At 38.0% G+C, this 19,179-nt stretch overlaps 1 protein-coding gene across 1 annotated transcript in view; it reads left to right on the top strand.

The window, feature by feature from the left end:
* Positions 1 to 19,179, top strand: part of SPTLC1 (serine palmitoyltransferase long chain base subunit 1) — a 58,541-nt gene that overhangs the window by 6,105 nt on the left and 33,257 nt on the right. Inside the window, exon 2 of the mRNA XM_037041317.1 lies at positions 17,143 to 17,272. Within this exon, the coding sequence (XP_036897212.1) occupies positions 17,143 to 17,272 (130 nt within the window). The remainder of the gene's footprint in view (positions 1 to 17,142; positions 17,273 to 19,179) is intronic.

The following is a 19,179-nucleotide window of genomic DNA, read 5'->3' as shown; positions in this document are numbered from 1 at the left end:
TCTTCAGGGGGGATCTCCAGAGCTGAGATATCCCTCTCAAATTTATCCACTACCATGTGGGTGTGGGATCAGCCCCCTGTGTCTCTGCCCCTTCTACAAATTTCAGTGTGGCTTCTTTAATTCTCTAGTTTTAGGACTTTTTTTCAGCCAGATTTCAGGTGGTTCTGAATGTTTGTCTTGTAGTTTAGTTGTAATTCTGTTATAGTATTGAGAGGAGGCAAGTTTCCTATTAACTTATGCTTGTACCGACTTTTTGATCCCGGACAAACCACCAATCTCTTCTCCATTTCTATAATTCTGTCATTTCAATTTTGTTGTATAAGTGCAGTCATGCAGTAGGAAACATTTTGGGATTGCTTTCTTCGGTCTCTGGAGATTTCAAGTTCTTGTGTGGATCAAGGGTTCATTCTTTGGAGGACAGAGTCAAAATTGCATGATATGGCTGCACCACAATTTGTTGAACCATTCTTCTCTTCTCTCTGAGTTATTTTAAGTTTAGAGCTGTTACAAATAAACATTCACATACAGGTTTTTTCTGTGAACATAAGTTCTTGTTTCTCTGGGATAAATGCCAAGAAGTGCAGTTGCTGGGTCATATGATACTGTATATTTAATGTTTTAAGAAATTGTCAAACTACTTTTCAGAGTGGCTGTACCATTCTTTATTGGCATCAACAGTGAATAAGTAATCTAGTTTGTCCACATCCACAGGAGCATTTGGTATTATCAGTATCTTTTTATTTTAGCCATTCTGATACATGTATAGAGATATCTTAATGTGGTTTTAATTTACATTTTCCTGATGGTTAATAATGTTTACTTCTTTTGGACTTTGGTCTTGGCATCAGAATAATACTTCATAAAATCAATTGGAAAGTATTCCCTTCTCTTCTATTTTCTGGGGAAATTGTATAAAATTGTTAATCCTTTAAATGTCTGGTAGAGTTCTCCTGTAAAACCAACTGAACCTGGAGATTGGAGTTTCTTAATTATAAATTCAGTTTCCTTAGTACTTATAAGGCTATTCATATTATTTATGTCATACTGGGTGAGTTTAGATAGTTTGTGTTTTTCAAGGAACTTGGTCTTAAGTTGTCAGAATTTTATGTGTAGCATTCTTTGGCCCTTGTTATCCTTGTTATCCGTCTGCAAAGCCTGAAGTGATAACCCTGTCTGCATGTCTGCTATCCTTTTTGTCAGTCTTGCTAAGGGTTTGTCAATTTTATTGATCTTTGCATGGAGACAGCTCTTTGTTTTATTGATTTTTTTCATTCTGTTTTTGTTTTCAGTTCTGTTTATTTTTTGTGTGTTATTTCCTGCCTTCTCATTACTGGTTTATTTTGCTGTTTTTCTAGGTTCTTGAGGTGAAAATGTAAATTATTGGAGACTTTTCTACTTTTCTAATGTATGAGTGCTATGAATTTCCCTCTCAGCACTGCTTTAGTTGTATCCCACAAATTTTGATGTGTTTATTTTCCTTGTAATCAATTTCCCTTCAACCTTCCCTTTGACCCCTGGGTTAGTTATATAGAAGTGCATTGTTTCCAAGTGTTTTGAGATTTTAAATTTGTTGCAATTTGTTTTGTGGGTCATGATGTGGTCTATCTTAAAATATGTTCTGTGGTCACTTTGCCAGCCAAGTGACCCACTTCAATCAATTGAGCCTGTCTTGGTTTTCTTCTCATTCCTAAGGGATATTTTTGGTGGTTGTAGGGTTTGGATTGACCTGTTTTTAATTTATTTCACCATTGAAAATAAATTATGTTTTTTTCTGGTCTCCTCAGTTTCTGATGAGATATCCACTGTCATTCATATTGTTTTTCTCTTCTATGTAAGGTGTTATTTTTCTTGGGCTGATTTCAAGATTTTTTTTTGTCATTTTCAAAGGTTTCAAATTGTCTTGCATTTATTTGTCTGGGTTTATGTGTATGAATTTTGCTCAGCTTCTTTAATCTTTAGGTTTAAGCCACTTGTAAAATTTGGGATATTTTCAGTCATTATTTCTTTGAGTACTTTTTTAGCCCCTCCTTTAAGTCCCAGAGGTTCCTGTCTCTAGTCAATTTGATTTCTGTGGTTTACATTGAATAATTTCCAGTATTACAGTCTTTTAGTACACTAATTCATTCTTCTCTTTTCCATTCTGCAGCTGAGCTCATATGCACCAAGCTTTTTTAAAGGTTATTTTGTTTTTCAGGTCTAATATCTTCATAGGGTTCTTTGTATCCTCTGATTCTTTCCTGAGGCTTTCTGATTTTTAGATGTGCTTTGACATTGTTCATAGTTGTTCATTGCAACTTTTAAATAGTTTTACTTTAGGGTAAGTATGTTACTAGTCTTTGAAACAGCAGGGAGAAAAATAAAATTTTTTAAATAAAAACTCAAAATACAATATGATCCTAATGAAAAATATAATTGCAGAATTTTGCATGGTTTCTGGGGTTTTGTTTTTGGGTTGTTTTTAAATTACATTTTACATTCAAAATTATTTTGGTTTAGTTTCAAGTGTACAACATAGTGGTTAGAAACCATATGCTTTACAAAGTGTTCACCTTGCTATTTCTAGTACCCACCTGGCACTATACATTATTACAGTATTATTGACATTTCTGTGCTGTACTTTACATCCCATAACTCTTAATTACCTTTTGTTCGTTAGATACCACATACAGGGCTGGGCAAAGGTAGGTTTACAGTTTGGGTACACAAAACACAGAGTTTATTCTTGTATTATTATTTATTATTATATTATTTGTTGTATTACAACTGTAAGCCTACTTATGCCCACCCCTGTATAAGTGAAATCATAGGTTGTTGTCTTTCTTTGAATGACTTACTTTACTTAGCATAATTCCCTTTAGATTTATCCATGCTGTTGCAAATGGTAAGATTTCATTCTTTTTATGGCTAAGTAATATTCCATTGTATATATGTACCACAGCTTTTTATCCACTTCTCTGTCAATGGACACTTGGGTTCCTTCTCTATGTTGGCTATTGTAAATAACTTTGCGATGAACACAGTGATGCATATGTTCTTTCAAATTAGTCTTTTGAGTTTCTTCATATGTGTGCCTAGAAGTGGAATCACTGCATCCTAAAGCCATTCTATTTTTAACTTTTTGAGAAACCTCCATACTGTTTTTCACAGTGGCTGCACCATTCTGCATTCCTGCCAGCAATGCACTAGGGTTCTCTTTTCCTCCACATCCTTATTAACACTTGTTTGTTGGTTTACTATTAATGGCCATTCTGGCAGGTGTGAGATGATATCGCACTGTGGTTTTAGTTTGCGTTTCTCTGATGAGCATCTTTTCATACGTCTGTTGGCCATCTGTGTGTCCTCTTTGGAGAAATGTATGTATGTCCTTTGCTCATTTTTTTAAATTGAGTTTGTTGGCATGATATTGGTCAACAAAACCATACAGGTTTCACATGTACAACTCAACAAAACATCTGCATACTGCACCCATTGCCCAAAGTAAAAAGTCTCTTTCTATCCTGGTTTATCCCCTCTTTTCCCCTTCCACCTCCCCCTCCACCTTTGTTTCCCTGTGGTTATCACCATAATGTTGTCTTTGTCTTTGTCTCTGTGGGTTTTTTAATTTAATTTGTTTTTTAACTGTCACCTGAGAATGTTTTTATTAATTTGAGAGAGAGAGAGAAAAAGAAACATCAGTGTGAAAGAGAAACATTGATCAATTGTCTTTCATATGCTCCCCAACCAGGAATCAAACCTGCAGCCTAGGTATGTGCCCTGACCAGGAATTGAACCCAGCACATTTTGGTGCATGAGACAATGCTCCAACCAACTGAGCCACCTGGCCAGGGCTGTTTTACATATATACTTATACATATATATGTGTGTGTGTATGCATATATATTTTGTTTAATCCCTTCACCTTTTTTTTTACCCAGCCCCCAAGGTCCCCCTCCCAACAGCTGTGAGTCTGGTCTCTTCTGTGTATCTACACTTCTGTTTCTAATTTGTTTGTTAAATTATTTTGTTCATTGGATTCAACATATAAATGAGATTACATGATATTTGTCTTTCCTTGACTGGCTTATTTCACTTAGCATAATATTCTCCAGGTCCTTCCATGGTGTCGCAAAAGGTAAGATTTTCTTTTTATACAGCCAAGTAGTATTCCATTGTCCAAATATGCCACAGCTTTTTTATCCACTTATCTACTAATGGGGAGTTAGGCAGTTTCCAGATTTTGGCTGTTGTAAAGAATGCTACAGTGACACATAGGGGTGTTTTGGGATTCTTTAGAAATATTCCCCGAAATTGAATTGCTGGGTCAAAAAGCAATAGACTAAATTCTCACCAAGAGTGCACAAGCATTCCCTTTTGTCTAAATCCCCACCACCACTTGTTGCTTATTGATTTATTGATGCTAGCCAATTTGACAGACATGAGGTAATATCTCATTGTGGTTTTTATTTGCATTTCTCTGATGAGTGGTAACGTTGAACATCTTTTCATATGTGTATTGGCCACCTGTATGTCCTCTTTGGAGAAGTTTCTGTTCACATCCTTTGCCCATTTTTTTTCATTTGATTGTTCATTTTGTTAATGTTGAATTATAATAAGTACTTTATATATTTTGGACTTCTAATCAAATGTATCATTGGTGAATATGTTTTCCTATTAAATGCCATATTCCATTTTTAATTGGATATTTTTATGATTTTTGATACTAACCCCTTATAGATGTATCATTGGCAGATATTCTGTCCTATTCAGTGGTTGTTTTTTTCATTTTGTTGATGGTTTCCTTTGCTGTGCAAAAAATTTAATTTAATGTGGTTCCATTTGTTTGTGTTTTCTTTTGTTTCTTTTGCCAAGGAAATGTGTCAGAAAAAATATTAAGAGAAATGTCAAGATTTTACTGCCTATGTTTCTTTCTTTTTTATAAATATTTTATTTATTTATTTTTAGAGAGAGGGGGAAGGAGGGAGAAAGAAAAAGAGAGAAACATTAATGTGTGGTTGCCTCTAGTGCACCCCCCAACTGGGGCCATGGCCTGCAACCCAGGCAGGTACCCTGACTGGGAATTGAACCAGCAACCCGTTGGTTCACAGACTGGCATTCAGTCCACTGAGCCACACCAGCCAGGGCTAATGCCTATTTTTTCTTCTAGGATTTTTATGGGATCAAGTCTTACACTTAAGTCTTTAATCCATTTTATTATATTCTTGTATATGGTGTAAGAAGGTAGTCTAGTTTATTGTTTGGAACATATGTGTTCAATTTTCTCAACACCATTTTTGAGTAGACTGTCTTTAGTCCATTGTATGTGCTTGCCTCCTTTGTCAAATATTAATTGACCATATGGAAATGGGTTTATTTCTGGACTCTATTCTGTTTCATTGATCTGTATTTTTTTATGTCTGTACCATATTGCTTTGTTTTTTAAGATTTTATTTATTTTTAAAGAGAGGAAAAGGGAGGGAGACAAAGAGGGAGAGGAACAATGTGTGGTTGCCTCTCGCATGCCCCCTACTGGGGACCTGGTCCGCAACCCAGGCATGTGCTCTGACTGGGAATTGAACCAGTGACCCTTTGCTTCGCAGTCCGGCTCTCAATCCACTAAGCCACTATAGGAGACCGTTCTGTGTGACCTGGGCCCAGCTCCCATTGGAAATTGAGGTCCATTGCACAGGGCCTACGCCCACGGGTAGTTTTTCTTGTGGGGAATCAGTCCTGCATTGTACTTAGGCTGCTTTGAGACTCGCTTTTTGCCAAAACTCCCTCACGCTGAATTGAGGCATCAGGTACTTTCTGTAACTTCCTAAAGTCTATGCTGAACCTGCCCTCTGTGGAGTGTAACCAGTTCAATCACTTTTGCCCTTGGTCTGCAACATCCTTCTCTTTGAAGTAGTTAGCGACATCCTCTCCTTTGTTTTATAAATGAGATTAAAGCAAATCTCACCTAAAGCAAACCTGTGCAGAGTAAAGGAGGACCATCATGTAATGTGCCCAGAAAAGCAATAAAAACTTGTCAAGGCAAGGGTCAAGGTGCTCTCCCCTTGAGAGAGTGGCCACACCTTCCCTTTTCCTCCATAGGACTCAGTAATCCGTGTGAATTTGTCTCATCCACAACACCATCTGTGGTGACCCCATGAATTAGGGTTCGCATCAGCTACACCAGCCAGGGCCCGTATATTGTTTTGATTACTTTGACCTTGTAGTATAACTTGATATCAGGTAGTATGATTTGTTAAATTTGTTCTTTTTTCTCAAGATTGCTGTAGCTATTTGGTTTTTTTTTTATGTTCCCATATAAGTTTTTGGATTATTTGTCCTAGTTCTGTGAAATATGTTATTGTATTTCAATAGGAATTGAGTTGAATCTATAGATTGTTTAACATATTATGGACATTTTAACTATGTTTATTCTTCTTATTCATGGGCTTGGTCATATGCTCCATTTGTTTGTATCGCCAGTATTTTTCTTCAGTGCCTTAAAATTTTACAAGTACACGTCTTTTACCTCCTTGGTTCTATCAATATTTAAGGTTCACTGTTTGCAATATCTTGTCATTTGGAAATAATAACAGTTTTTCTTCTTCCTTTACATTATGAATCCCTTTTATTTATCTCATTGGTATGGCTGGAATTTGTACTACTGTGTTGAGTAAGTGCTGGAAGTGGATTTTCTTACTTGTCCCTGATCTTAAGGGAAATGATACAATTTTTCCCCATTGACTATGATATTAGCTATGTGTTTGTCATATGTAGCCTCTATTATGTTGTTATGTTTCCTTACTTTGCTGAGAGTTTTTATCATATAGGGCTGCTGGGTTTTGTCATGCTTTTTCTGCCTCTAGTGATAATGGTCATAAGGTTTTTATCCTTCATAAAAAGGATATGTTTATATGGTATATCACATTAATTGATTTGTGGATATTGTACCAATGTTGCATCTCAGGAGTAAATCCCATTTGATCATAGTATATGATCTTTTTAACATATTGCTAGATTTGATTTGCTAATATTTTGTAGAGAATTTTTGCATCTATGTTCATCAGGCATGTTGGCCTATAATTTTTTTTCTTTGTGATTTCTTTATTTGGTTTTGGAATTAAGATAATCCTGGCCTGGTAAAGTAAGCTTCAGAGTCTTCTCTTGAGTTTTTTGGGCTTGTTTGAGAAGTATAGGTGTTAATTCTTCTTTGAACGTTTGGTAAATTCACCTATGAAGTCTCTCATCCAGGAGTTTTTTTATTGGAGGTTTCTTTGATTACTACTTGAATTTCATTAGTTGTAATTGGTCTGTTCAGATTTTCCATTTTTTCTTAATTCAGTTTTGGGAGAATGTGTGTTTCTAGAAATTTCTTTATTTTTTCCACGTTGTCCAATTTGTTGACATATAGTTCACAATGTTTTCTTACAACGTGTTCTGTTTTTGTGATGTCAGCTGTTACTTCACTTTTGCTTCTCATTTTATTAATTTGGGTCCTTCTTTTTTATTTTTATTTTTAATGAGTCTGGTTAAAAGTTTATCAGTCTTGTTTATCTTTTCAAAGAACTAGCCTTTGATTTCATTGGAAACTTTTTAAATATATTGTATTGATTATGCTATTACAGTTGTCCCAATTTTTTCACCCTTTGCCCCTGGCCACTGGGTACCCCCTTCCCTCCAGCAATCCATCCCCCTTAGTTCATGTCCATGGGTCATGCTTATAAGTTTTTTTTGCTTCTCCATTTCCTGTACTGTTCTGGACATCCTCCTGTCTATTTTGTACCTACCAATTATGCTTCTTAATCCTTGCACCATTACCCCCATCCTCCCCCCTTCCCATCCCAGCTGGTAACACTCCAAATGATCTCCATATCTCAGGTTCTATTCCTGCTCTGGTTGTTTGCTTACTTTGTTTTTTTAAACAACATTCAGTTGTTGATACTTATGCACTTTTTGCCTTTTTACGGTTCATAGTTTTTATCTTTTTCTTAAATAAGCCTATTTAATGTTTCATGTAATAATGGCTTGGTGATGATGAACTCCTTTAGCTTTACCTTGCCTGGGAAGCATTTCATCTGCCCTTCAATTCTAAGTGAAAGATTTCCTAGACAGAGTAATCTTTGATGTAGGTTCTTCCCTTTCATCACTTAGAATACTTCTTTCCAGCCCCTTCTCACCTATAAGGTTTCTTTTGAGAAATCAGGATTTCCCGCCAAGATGGAAGCATAAGTAGACACAGTGTACCTCCTCGCAACCAGAATAAGGAAAGCAACAATTTAGAAACAAAATAACACCCAGAACAGACAGAAAACTGTGTGGAAGTCCAACAACCCAGGAATTAAAATAGACACATTCCTCCAGACCAGTAGGAGGGCTGGAGTGGGGAGGCTGGGCAGAGAGGGATTGCAGCAAAAAAAGCAGTAGCATCAGGCACATGAGGCAGCAGCTGACAAACCCCAGGCACACAAGGCGGCAGCGGTGGACCGTGGGTGCGCAGGCAGTGTCTGGCCGACCCTGGGCATGGGGTTGTAGTGGGCAGACCTAGCAAGGCACACAAGGCCACTGGCTGACCGGGCAGTCCCACTTTCCCACACAGATAAACCAGGCGAAACTGGGGAGCAAGACGGACTGCGCAACCCAGGATTCCAGTGAGGGGAAATAAAACCTCAAAACACTCATTGAAAACACCTGTAGGGGTTGAGGTGCTGGAATAAACTCCCAGCCTCACAGAAGAGTTCATTGGAGAAACCCACAGGGTCCTAGAATATACACAAGCCCACCCACAAAGGAATCAGCACCAGAAAGGGCCAGGTTGCTTGCGGAAGTGGCAGAAGGGACTGAAATCAGACAGAGAGCAGAGCAAGCACCATTGTTCTCTCTTGGGCCCCCACATACAGCATCACAATACAGGGTGGGTTGCCCCACCCTGGTGAACACCCAGGGCTCTGCCCCTCATACCTAACAGGTGGGGCAGGACAAAAAAAATGGCCAAAATGGAAGAACAGGACAAAGCTCCAGAAAAAAATACAACTAAGCAACAAAGAGATAGCCAACCTATCAGATGCACAGTTCAAAGCACTGGTGATCAGGATGCTCACAGAATTGGTGGAATTTGTTCGCAAATTACATGAAAAAATGAAGGCTACACTAAGTGAAATGAAGGAAAATGCACAGGGAACCAATAGTGACGGGAAGAAAACTGGGACTCAAATCAGTGGAGTGGACCAGAAGGAAGAAAGGAACAGGCAAACAGAAAAGAATGAAGAAACAAGAATGCAAAAAAATGAAGAGAGGCTTAGGAACCTCTAGGACATCTTTAAGCTTTTCAACATCCAAATTACAGGGGAACTGGAAGAGGAAGAGCAACAAGTGGAAAACTTATTTGAACAAATAATAAAGGAGAACCTCCCCAATCTGGCAAAGGAAATACACTTTCAGGAAGTCCAGGAAGCTCAGAGTCCCAAAGAAGTTAGACTCAAGGAAGAACACAGCAAGGCACATCATAATTACATTACCCAAGATAAAAATGAAGGAGAAAATCCTAGAAGCAGCAAGAGGTAAGGAGACAGTTACCTACAAAGGAGTTCCCCTCAGACTGTCAGCTGATTTCTCAAAAGACCTTACAGGCAAGAAGGGGCTGGAAAGAAGTACTCCAAGTCATGAAAGGCAAGGACCTACATCCAAGATTAGTCTATCCAGCAAAGCGTTTATTTACAGCTTCCATTTCCACTTCTCAGATAAGGTCAAGTTCAAGGAGTCCATCATCACCAAGCGCTTATTATATGAAATGTTAAAGGGACTTATCTAAGAAAAAGAAGAAAACAAAACATGTATGGTAAAATGACAGCAAACTCACAATTATTAACAACCACATCTGAAACAAAAACAAACTAAGGAAACAACTAGAACAGGAACAGAACCACAGAAATGGAGATCACATGGAAGGTTAGCAACAGGGGAGTTGGGGGCGGGAAGGCACAGAGAATAAGTAGCGTAGATGGTAGGTAGAAAATAGATGGGGAGGGCAAGAATAGTATGGGAAATGTAGAAGCTAAAGAACTTATGACACATGGACATGAACTAAAAGGGGGAGTGAGTGGGAGAGGGTGTGCAGGATGGAGGGGAATGAAGGGAAGGAAATGGGACAATTATAATATATTTAAAAAGAAATAAAAAAGTAAAGATATGGAAGATTTGAGCAACACACACAAAAAAAGAAATCAGCTGATAGTCTTGTAGGAACTCCTTTATAGGTAACAGTCTCCTTTCCCCTTGCTGCTTTTAAGATTCTCTCTGTTTCTTTAATCCTGGGTAACTTAATTATGATATGTCTTGGTGTGGTCCTTTTTGGATCCAACTTCTTTGTGAATATCTATGCTTCCCGGACTTGTGTATCTACTTCCTTTACCAAATTAAGGAAGCGTTCCAGAATTATTTTTTCAACTAAGTTTTACATTTCTTGCTCTTCCTCTTCTCCTCTGGCATCCCTATGATTAGGATGTTGGTATGTTTAAAAGTTGTTCCAGAGGTTCCTAAGCCTATCCTTTTTTGGGGGGGGGGGGCGGTTTCCTTCTTGCTGTTCTGATTGGAAGTTCTTCCTTTTTTTTGTTCCAAATTGTTAATTTTCATTCTCAGCTTCATTATCTCCACTCTTGGTTCCCTGCATATTTTTCTTTATTTCACTTAGTGTAATCTTTATTTTTTCCCTTACATTGTTGCCAGACTCAGTGACTTCTTTAAGCGTCCTGATTACCAGTGTTTTGAACTCTGCATCTAATAGTGTGATTATCTCCATTTCATTGAATTCTTTTTCTGAGGTTTTGTTCTGTTCTTTCATTTGTATTGTATTTCTTTATCACCTCATTTTGGCAGCCCAGGGAGGGCTGTTTGTTTCTGTGTATTGGGTAGAGCTGCTTTGACTCCCTATCTTAGAAAAAACACCTATAACTTGTGATGTGTGGGACAGAACCTTAGATAATTACTAGGCTGGGAGGGAGTCAAAAACCTGTTTCACCCTTTGTGGTTCTGTGTTGGGGAGAGCTCAGAGAGGGGACAACGAGGCTTCCTGACTCCTGGAGGTTTGCCCAGCACTTGCCCCATTTCCAGTCATTTCACACATTTTCTATATGTGACTGATACCCTTCCAACTGTTGCCCTGGTGGTGAATCCCCTAGTGGGTGGGTTTGCATATGTTCTAACTCTGTGCAGGACCTTTAAATGGACTGTCCTGAAAATCCTACAGTTTCTTCTGCTGCTCCAACTCCCACTTGTTTTTACAGCAAGAAGTTACAGAGATCTGTCTTCTTGGCAATGGAACCCTGAGCTCTGTAGTCAGGCCTGGGGCTGGAATCACTCACTCCCAAGGTATTCCTCCTGATTTTTATCCACCACACATGAATGTGGGGACCAACCAATCTGCCACTGCTGCCTTTCCATGCCACACCTCTCTGCCCTACTCCATGACTCCACCCCTCCTACTCATCTGGATGAATCTGGCTTCTTTAAATCCTTAGTTGTCAGACTTCAATACAGCTTAAGTTTCTGAGTTCTGGCTGTTGTGTGTTTTGAGATATATTTGTAATTCACTCTGTCATTGCGCAAGGAGATAAAGCACATCTCCCTACACCTCTATCTTGACCAGGAGTCTCCCATTGGAAACGTTTTTTATTGTTGTGTAATTGACATGCAGTAGCCTATTTGTTTCAGGTGCACATTATAGTGACTTGATGCTTAATGTATACACATGAAATGATTCCCAGAGAAGTCTAATTACTGTATGTCACCCTACAAAGTTATTACAATATTTTATTTATTTATTTATCTTTAGAGGAGAAGGGAAGGAGAGAGGGAGAGAAATAATGTATGTTTGCCTCTCATGTGTCCCCTGCTGGGAACTGGCCCGCAACCCAGGCATGTGCCCTGACTGGGAATCGAACCGCGATCGTGTGGTTCGCAGGCCCACACTCAATCCACTGAGCTACACCAGCCAGGGCAGTTATGCTGCACATCACACCTCGTGACTCGTTTAAAATTTTATAACTGGAAATTTGTACTTCTTAATCCCCTTCACCTATCTTATCCAGCCACGGAATGCCTCCTCACTCTTGTAATCTCTAATATGTTTCCTCTGTGTATGAGTCTATTTCTACTTTTATTTGTTTGGGATTTTTAAATAATTTTTAGTTCCACATATAAGTGAAATTACATGGTACAAGGTATTTGTCTTTCTCTGTTTTATTTCGCTGAGTGTAATACCCTTTAGGTATGTACATGTTGTTGCAGCTGGCAAGATTACATTCTTTTTTATAGTGAAGTAATATTCCAATGTGTATACCACAGCGTTTTTATCCACTTGACTATAGGTGGGCACCTAGGTTGCTTCCATATTTTGGCTACTATATATAATGCTACATTGAACATAAGAACACATACTCATTTGATTTAATGTTTCATTTTCTTTGGATAAATACCCAGAAGTGGAATTGCTGGATCGTGTGGTAGTTCTGTTTTCAGTATTTTGAGGAAACATTTTTATCATGACTGATCTAAAATGATCAGAAGTCCTGACATCTCTTTCACCTCAGTATTAATAATTTGTTGGTTGTTTTCTTTTTATTGTATGTGATATCTTCTGGTTCTTGATATAATATATAATAGTTGTTTAAGCCTTGACACTTTCATATTATGCTGTTATAGTTCATGCTTTATTTCAACCTACTATTTTAATTGCCTTTTTCTGACACTCTTTCAACAGCTGTATGGGGGCATTGCTGCCTCATTACTGCCAAGTGGAGGTCCCCACTTAGCCTCTGTTGGCACCAAGGTGGGGGCGTTTTTTCCTGCCTCCTACTCTTCCTTGAGCCTCCTCTGATACAGCACACACTGAGAAAGGGAGAGTGCCCCAAACTGCAAGGTGGGTAGAAATGTAGGGGGTCTCCACATAGTGTCACTGATAGGACAATCAGGGCCACATATTGTCAGGCACAGATACAGTTGTTAGACCCTAGGTCCCTCGTTAGCCCTTGCTGGTGCAGAAGAGGTGGGCCCAGGTTTTTCTACAGTGTGGGTGCTGTAGAGCAATCAATGTTTGCTAGCCTGCCCTCTTTCCTCTCCCTTTGGGTACAGAGCAGAGACTTCTATTAGAGGTTTATGGTCTTTGTAGCATTTCAAGGTACCCAACTTTATCAGCTCCAAGTCTGGAAAATCCAGGAAACTCATTTCATGTAATTTCTCAGGTCCTTAGCTGGGCTGACTTTTATCTCCACATTTCAATCTTCTTATGTTTATTTTATATGAAGTCCAGGGGTTTTGGTTATACCTAGTAATAAAGATAGAGAATATATATCTACTCCATCTTCCCTGAAGTAGAAATCTTGCATATACTTTCATTGTACAACTTAATTTTTTAAAAAAATTAATTTATTTAATTGTTTTTCAAGTAGTTTTCTATTACTCCCACCCCACCCCTCCTGCGCCCCCCTCCCATTTCCACTCTCCTTACTTGTTGTCCATGTATGCTTTATATTTGTTCCTCTAAATCCCTCCCCAATTTCCCCTGAAATTCCCTCCCGTCTCCCCTCTGGTCACTGTCAGCCTGTTCTCTATTTCAGTGTCTCTGGTTATATTTTGCTTGCTTGTTTGTTTTGTTGTTTAGCTTTCTGTTAAAGGTGACATCATATGGTATTTGTGCTTCAACACCTGGCTTATTTCACTCAGCATAATGCTTTCCAGCTCCATCCATGATGTTGCAAAAGGTAGGAGCTCCCTCTTTCTTTCTGCTGCGTACAGTTCCATTGTGTATATGTACCATAGTTTTTTGATCCATTCATTTACTGACGGGCACCTAGGTTGCTTCCAACTCTTGGCTATTATAAATTGTGCTGCTATGAACATTGGGGTGCATAGGTTCTTTCGGATTGGTGTTTTAGGGTTCTTAGGATACAATCCCAGCTGTGGAATTCCAGGATCAAAAGGCAGATCCAATTTTAGTTTTGTGAGAAAATTCCATACTGTTTTCCATAATGGTTGTACCACTCTGTAATCCCACCAGCAGTGGACTAGAGACCCCTTTTCCCCACACCCTCTCCAACATTTGTTGTTTATTGCATTGTTTATGATAGCCATTCTCATCAGTGTCAAGTGGTATCTCATTGTGGTTTTAATTTGCATCTCTCCGATAGCTAGCAATAATGAGCAACTCTTCATGTATCTCTGGATCCTCTGTATGTCCTCCCTGCAGAAGGGTCTGTTAAGTCCTTTTCTCATTTTTTAATTGGGTTAGTTGTCTTAGAGTGAAGTCATGTGAGTTCTTTGTGTATTTTGGAGATTAAAGCTTTGTCTGAGGTATCATTGGCAAATATGTTTTCCCATACAGTTGGTTGTCTTTTTATTTTAATGCTGTTTTCTTTAGCTGTGCAGAAGCTTTTTATTTTGATGAGATCCCATTTGTTTATTCTTTCCTTTATGTCCCTTGCTCTAGGGAACATATCAGTAAAAATGTTGCTGCATGAAATATCTGAGATTTTCCTGCCAATCTTCTCCTCAAAGATTTTAATGGTGTCATGGCTTAAAATTAACTCTTTTGTCCACCTTGAATTTATTTTGGTGTGTGGTATAAGTTGGTGCTCAAGTTTCCTTTTTTTGCACGTAGCTGTTCAGTTCTCCCAACACCATTTGTTGAAGAGGCTATCTTTACTCCATTTTATGTTACTGCCTCCTTTGTCAAATATTAATTGACTATAGAGAGTTGGGTTTATTTCTGCTTTCTCTGTTCTGTTCCATTGGCCTATGTGCCTCTGTTTTTATCAAAACAGTACCAGGCTGTTTTGATTACAGTAGCCTTGTAATACAGTTTGATATCAGGTATTGTGATCCCTCCTACTTCGTTCTTCTTTCTCAAAATTGCAGCTGCTATTTGGGGTCTTTCATGGTTCCATACAAATTTTTGAAGGGTATGTTCTATGTCTGTGAAATATGCCATTGCTACTTTAATAGGTATTGCATTAAATCTGTAAATTGCTTTAGGTAGTATGGACATTTTGATGATGTTAATTCTTCCAATCCATGAACATGGTATATGTTTCCATTTGTTTGTGTCTTCCTTGATTTCTTTCTTCAATGTTGCATAGTTTTCTGCATACAGGTCTTTTACCTCCTTGGTTAGGTTTATTCCCAGATATTTTATTTTTGTTTTTGCTATATTGAATGGGATTTTTTTTCTTCATTTCCTCCTTCTTCTGTTTCATTGTTGGTATACAAAAATGCCTTTGATTTCTGGATATTGACTTTGTAACCCGCTGTTTTACCAGATTTGTTTATTAGGTTGAGAAGTTTTTTGATAGAGTCTATCGGATTTTCCATGTATACTATCATGTCATCTGCAAACAATGCCAGTTTTGTTTCCTCCTTTCCGATTTGAATGCCTTTTATTTCCTTTTCTTGTCTGATCGCTGTGGCTAGATCTGCTAATACTATATTGAATAGAGTGGTGAAAGTGGACAACCTTGTCTTGTTCCTGATCTTAGTGGAAAAGCTTTTAGTTTTTGTCCATTGAGTATGATGTTGGCTGTAGGTCTTTCATATATGGCCTTTATTATATTGAGGAATGCTCCCTCTATTCCCACTTTCCTGAGTACCTTTATCATAAATGGGTGTTGTACCTTATCAAAAGTTTTTTCTGCATCTATTGATATGATCATGTGTTTTTTGTCTTTGCTTTTGTTTATGTGATGTATTATATTTACTGATTTGTGGATATTGAACCATGCTTACATCCCTTAGATGAATCCCACTTAATTTTAAAATATTTGAGATCTGTCTAGAAAGTGTCCAACCATGTAATATGAAAAATAGAGACATTTAACAAGGTACAGAAAACATTGTACCTAGGACAATGATGCTTCAATCCCCTTCAAAGTAGGCACCTTGAGACCTGACACAGTTCTCCCAGTTGCCATCACCTGCCGTGTCATATTTTTCTGTATTTCATCTATGGTCTGAAATCTCTTCCTCTTCAAAGGTGATTTTAGTTTGGGGAAAGGCCAGTAGTTGCAGGTCACCAAATCTGGGCTGTAGCAGGGTTGAGTCACCTGGGTGATTTGATGTTTCACTACATCAAATCACAATCTCTACCCAAGATATGATACATGAGTGGGTGTATTGTCATGATGAAGTTGCCAATCACCAGTTGCCCATAGCTGTGGCCTTCTGAATCATCTGAATAGTCTCCATAGAAGAATGTTCAAGGTTAAACACAAAATTTAATGCAGATTCATTGCTCTACTTGCTAAGTCATTTTTAATGTAATGGCCACACAATACACATGCTCACTCAATGGCATCTACTGCCCCCACTGACTAGTATAGTGAGTGGTCATTGGTCACATGGGTGCATTCCAGCCCATTCTCCTTGGCTGCCAGATTACATCCATGCCACGCATACTGTTCTTGTTATATTAGCAACGGTTAGACTTTTCTGAGCTGGCCTTATATTTTCTTCTGACTAACCCAGTTTAGAGGATCTTCTGGAAGTTTAAGCTGCAAGATTCAGTGTTCTGCCCTGTGTTATACAGATAAACTGTCCAGTGTTGCTTCTCGTGACCGAGTGTTAACAGAACAGGAGTAGGGCCTTCAAATCAGAGATGCTACCGATGGTGAAATGCACAGCATTTTTTGTATTTCTCAGAAAGAAAATTACTGTGAGTAAACTAAGATGCCGTCCATAGTAAATGCATGCTAACTTCTGAGATGTGAAAATATGGCATGAGGGTGCTGCTTAGAGTACAATCAGTATGCTAGTTTTGTGAAAAGAACTTGCAGAGAGAGTGCAAATAATTATATATAAATGTTTAGCTCTGGATGATATGGTTCAGTGGATTGATCGCCGGCCTGCAAACCAAAAGTTTGCCAGTTTGATTCCCGGTTCAGGGCACATGCCTGAATGAACAGGTCCCCAGTTGGAGGCATGTAAGAGGCAGCTGATCACACATTAATATTTCTCTTCCTCTCTTTCTCCCTCCCTCCTCACCTCTAAAAAATTAATTAAGTAAGTAAGTAAATAAATAAATACTTAGATCTGCTTTATTTATTTGTCATCATTCTAAAGCAAGCATTCCTTTTTTAAGAATGTCAACAAGGCCCTTTAAACCCCAATTTGGTTGTTTTCTCTTCCTTACAGAGATCGAGCTGCCTGCTTTGCTATTCAGAAAGGATTACAGGCATCACGTAGTGACATAAAGTTATTTGAGCATAATGATATGGCTGACCTGGAGCAACTGCTAAAAGAACAAGAGATTGAAGATCAAAAGGTATAATTCTTTTGAAGAAAATTATGTAGTTCTTTTGTGCTTTCTAACCAGATAAATTATATATGAAATGGTAATTATTCATGAACACTTGCCTGCAGATCACATTTGGATATTAAGGACATTCCTGCTTATTAGATGTATTTCATGTTACAGAGACCCAAGTCTGATTGTAATTGCCTTGTCACTGCCAGTTACATATGGCAAATTTGGAGGAAGTTAATCAGGCAGATATCTGAAAGAGAGAGAGAAAAACAGCCTGTACTTTGTGGGTAGGGGATATATACTTTCAACTGTACAGAAATAGCGCCAGCACTCATTAGCATGATAATGAACTATACCTGTTGAATTTGAAATAGATTAATTTATATCAGACTAAATCATGTAGCAAGTAAGTGGATAGCAGATCTTAATTTATGGATTTCTGAATGAAGTGACACTCATTTCTCCCCACCCCACCTTCATGCTGCAGCTCTGAGTGGCTGCTACCTGTGAGAAGCAACACCCAGACTTGGTTTCCTGCGATCTTGCAGCCATTTACACTTTTTCTTCCCACTGGGGAGTGGCGCTCGTTCCTCCATGTTCAATTAGAGTATAGCAGAGGAAATGTGTTGAGAGCATCGTTGTTAGAATTATCGGTGGTTTTCTTGTGATGACATGGATGAAAAATGTTGTTCTAGCCTATGCTTCTGCAAGAAAAATATTGTGGTGACTGTACTAGAAAGCTGGTGAGCACAGCCTTCCTCTCAATACCACTTTGAAGCAGGCTTTTTCAGTACATAGGGGCAGTGATAAAAGTGTATGTTCCTTAATTTTGTGCCAGTTTTTGTTTTTCCGGATAATTTGCATTATTCCTTTAAGATTTTGTTATCTTTGGTGATAGTCTAAAAGCAGCTCTTAATGAATATATACATTCTGTGATAAATTTTAGTGTGTGATGGATATGCATGGACTCTCACTATTTAATGCTAGATGTGCTCCAGGCCACTGTTTATAGTTACACAGTTGAGGAAAGTCTTAACATTGAAATTGTCCCATTGATGACTTCTTTCTACATGTTATAAAAAGATGTCCTTTATACTGACATAGTAATAGAATGATAACAGAAAACTGCCTTGGGTAGTGTTACCAATGGCCAGGCTGCTATAGAGTTTATTTTGTCAAGTTATTATTGTACAGATTTGGAAAACATGATATTCAATTTTCTCATGTGTGTTTTACCAGACTTATTATTCATGGAACTTTTTAAATGAATAACAACAAGAAATAAAATTAAATTCAAATGTATTTCCATTTTATAGTTTTTACTTTTTTACTAATCAGTTTATAATACGTTTTTCTACTAAGAGTAGGCTTTCTAAATAACTCTATACTTTGGATTTTAAAAAATATTTTTTCCGTTTTTCACAGAAATATAAATGTTAAATTTTTAAAAATATTTTATTTATTCATTTGTCGAGACAGGGGAAGGCAAGGAGAAAGAGTGGGAGAGAAACATCAGTGTGTGGTTGCCTCTCATGTGTCTCCTACTGGGGACCTGGCCTGCAACCCAGACATGTGCCCTTACTGGGAATTGAACCCGGCAACCCTTTGCTTCACAGGCCTGTGCTCAATCCACTGAGCTACACCAGCCAGGGCTAAATGTTAAATATATGAATATTTTCTACTGAGATACTTATCTTTCCTTTGAAACTGAATTAAAATGTTGCAGCTTAATCCAGGTTTGGATCAATATTATGTTGTTAATTTCTCAAGATGTTTCTCATTCCTTTTCCTACAGGGTTCTCTTGTCCCATATTCTTCTAAAAATAAAGGACAGTAGATTTTTTTTAAAAAAAACAGCATTTTATAGTAAGAATAAAATAACTGAGCAAATGAAACATAGAATGGCTTCACGAACAATTGGAGAA

This window comes from Sturnira hondurensis, unplaced genomic scaffold (assembly GCF_014824575.4).
Source record: "Sturnira hondurensis isolate 20B ecotype Veracruz unplaced genomic scaffold, ASM1482457v3 Scaffold0000460, whole genome shotgun sequence".
Classification (NCBI taxonomy): domain Eukaryota; kingdom Metazoa; phylum Chordata; class Mammalia; order Chiroptera; family Phyllostomidae; genus Sturnira; species Sturnira hondurensis.
The sequence above is the reverse complement of the archived record's forward strand: the minus strand, read 5'-3'. Positions and strand labels throughout refer to the sequence as shown.